This window comes from Rhinopithecus bieti, unplaced genomic scaffold (genome assembly GCF_001698545.2).
Source record: "Rhinopithecus bieti isolate Rb0 unplaced genomic scaffold, ASM169854v2 scaffold_56174, whole genome shotgun sequence".
Taxonomy (NCBI): Eukaryota; Metazoa; Chordata; class Mammalia; order Primates; family Cercopithecidae; genus Rhinopithecus; species Rhinopithecus bieti.
Window position 1 is genome coordinate 4,412,118 of NW_016824749.1, and position 1,349 is coordinate 4,413,466.

The following is a 1,349-nucleotide window of genomic DNA, read 5'->3' on the forward strand; positions in this document are numbered from 1 at the left end:
GAAACAAGAAATTAGAGGAAGTAAGCATTGAAACTATAATAAGTTTCATTTCAATGAAAGCAAGCCATGTATTACTTATCATCTATTATATGTTATTATTATATAGCAAATTATGATATCCTGGTGATTGTGATTTTGAATTTTAATTTTCTGTGTGTAATGGTTTACTACAAAATAAATAATATATAATCGTTTAAAACTTTAAAGAGCATCATTCATTGATGGGCAGGAGGATTAGCTGGGGGCGCACCCAGTCCTTGGTTAAAGGAGGTCGGGTTTCCCGTGAATGCAACAATCCTGCACGTGATTCACCAGGTTCGTAAAAATTAACATGAAGACCGCCGTCGCTTGACAGCTTTAATGAGCATATTTTAATACACGTTTAGGTTAAGTTAATTATTGGGAAATAGGAGTCTCCTTTTCATCGCAGCAAACAAAAGTCCTTTCACAATATTGGTCATGGGCCATTCAAATCCCCAAATGCTGAAACTCCTCTGAGGGATGCGCTGAAACGAGAGGACTAAGAATAAAACCAGCGATGAAGTGGAGATGCGGAAAGACAAAGGGGAAGAAGCTCTCAGGTGTGTGTCCGTCCCCGGGCGGTCCCTTTCTCCGCACCGCTTTGGTCCAGCGGGTACTGCCGCAAGTCCGAGCGTGAGCAAGGCCGTCCTGGACAGCCGCGCGTGTGCAGGGAGGGGCCCAGGTGGGCTGTCCCAGGCCAGGTTCCCAGGGAAGCTCTCCGGGAAGCGTCCGGAGTGACGAGGGACCCACCGGGACCCCACCAGGGACCCCAGCCGAGCGCGCGCCGCCGAGGGTGGGGGTGGGGCCGGCGCCCCGGCCACCCGGTTACCCGGCGACAGGAGGCCCTGCGCGGGGCGGCGGAGCGGACGCGTGCGGCGGCTGTTGCGAGAGAGACGAGCCGCGGCGATGAGCCCAGGTAAGAGTTGGGCGGGGCTGGGCTCCAAGGGGAGCCGCGGGAACGGAGGGCAGCAGAAGGGCATTCAGCAGGCGGCTCCCCGCTCGAAGCCCCGGGGCATCCCGGGTCCGCCCTTCTGCACTTGCCGCACATCTGCTCGGCCCTAGGGCTACGCACCCGCTGCGGCCCCCTCCTCCGGCTGTGGCTTACAGGCTAGCTGCGCTGTCTGCCGCCGCTGCCCGCCCAGCGCGCCCTCGGGCGGCCGCTTGCGGAAAGCGCCGTGCCCCGCCCCAGGCCCGGCCTGACGCCATCCCTCCGCCCCGCCCCAACCTTTAGCCCTGACCCCGCCCCATTCCTCTGCCGCCTACAGGTCCCGCCCAGTCTCTCCGCCCCATCCCATCCCTGCGCCCCGCCCCAGCCTTCAGCCCCGCCC

The 1,349-nt window shown here is 58.6% G+C and overlaps 2 protein-coding genes across 2 annotated transcripts in view; one reads left to right on the forward strand and one right to left on the reverse strand.

Moving 5' to 3' along the window:
• Window positions 1–425: 425 nt before the first annotated feature.
• LOC108522422 (uncharacterized) lies at window positions 426–1,169 on the reverse strand. Its single transcript, XM_017862576.1, has 2 exons — window positions 619–1,169; window positions 426–506 (listed from the first exon to the last, which is right to left on the reverse strand). Exons 1-2 carry the CDS (start codon window positions 999–1,001, stop codon window positions 458–460), a joined length of 432 nt encoding a protein of 143 aa, XP_017718065.1. The 5' UTR covers window positions 1,002–1,169; the 3' UTR covers window positions 426–457.
• The window catches only part of CCDC110 (coiled-coil domain containing 110), a 27,666-nt gene continuing 27,174 nt past the window's right edge, over window positions 858–1,349 (forward strand). Inside the window, exon 1 of the mRNA XM_017862560.1 lies at window positions 858–937. Within this exon, the coding sequence (XP_017718049.1) occupies window positions 928–937 (10 nt within the window). The 5' untranslated portion in view covers window positions 858–927. The remainder of the gene's footprint in view (window positions 938–1,349) is intronic.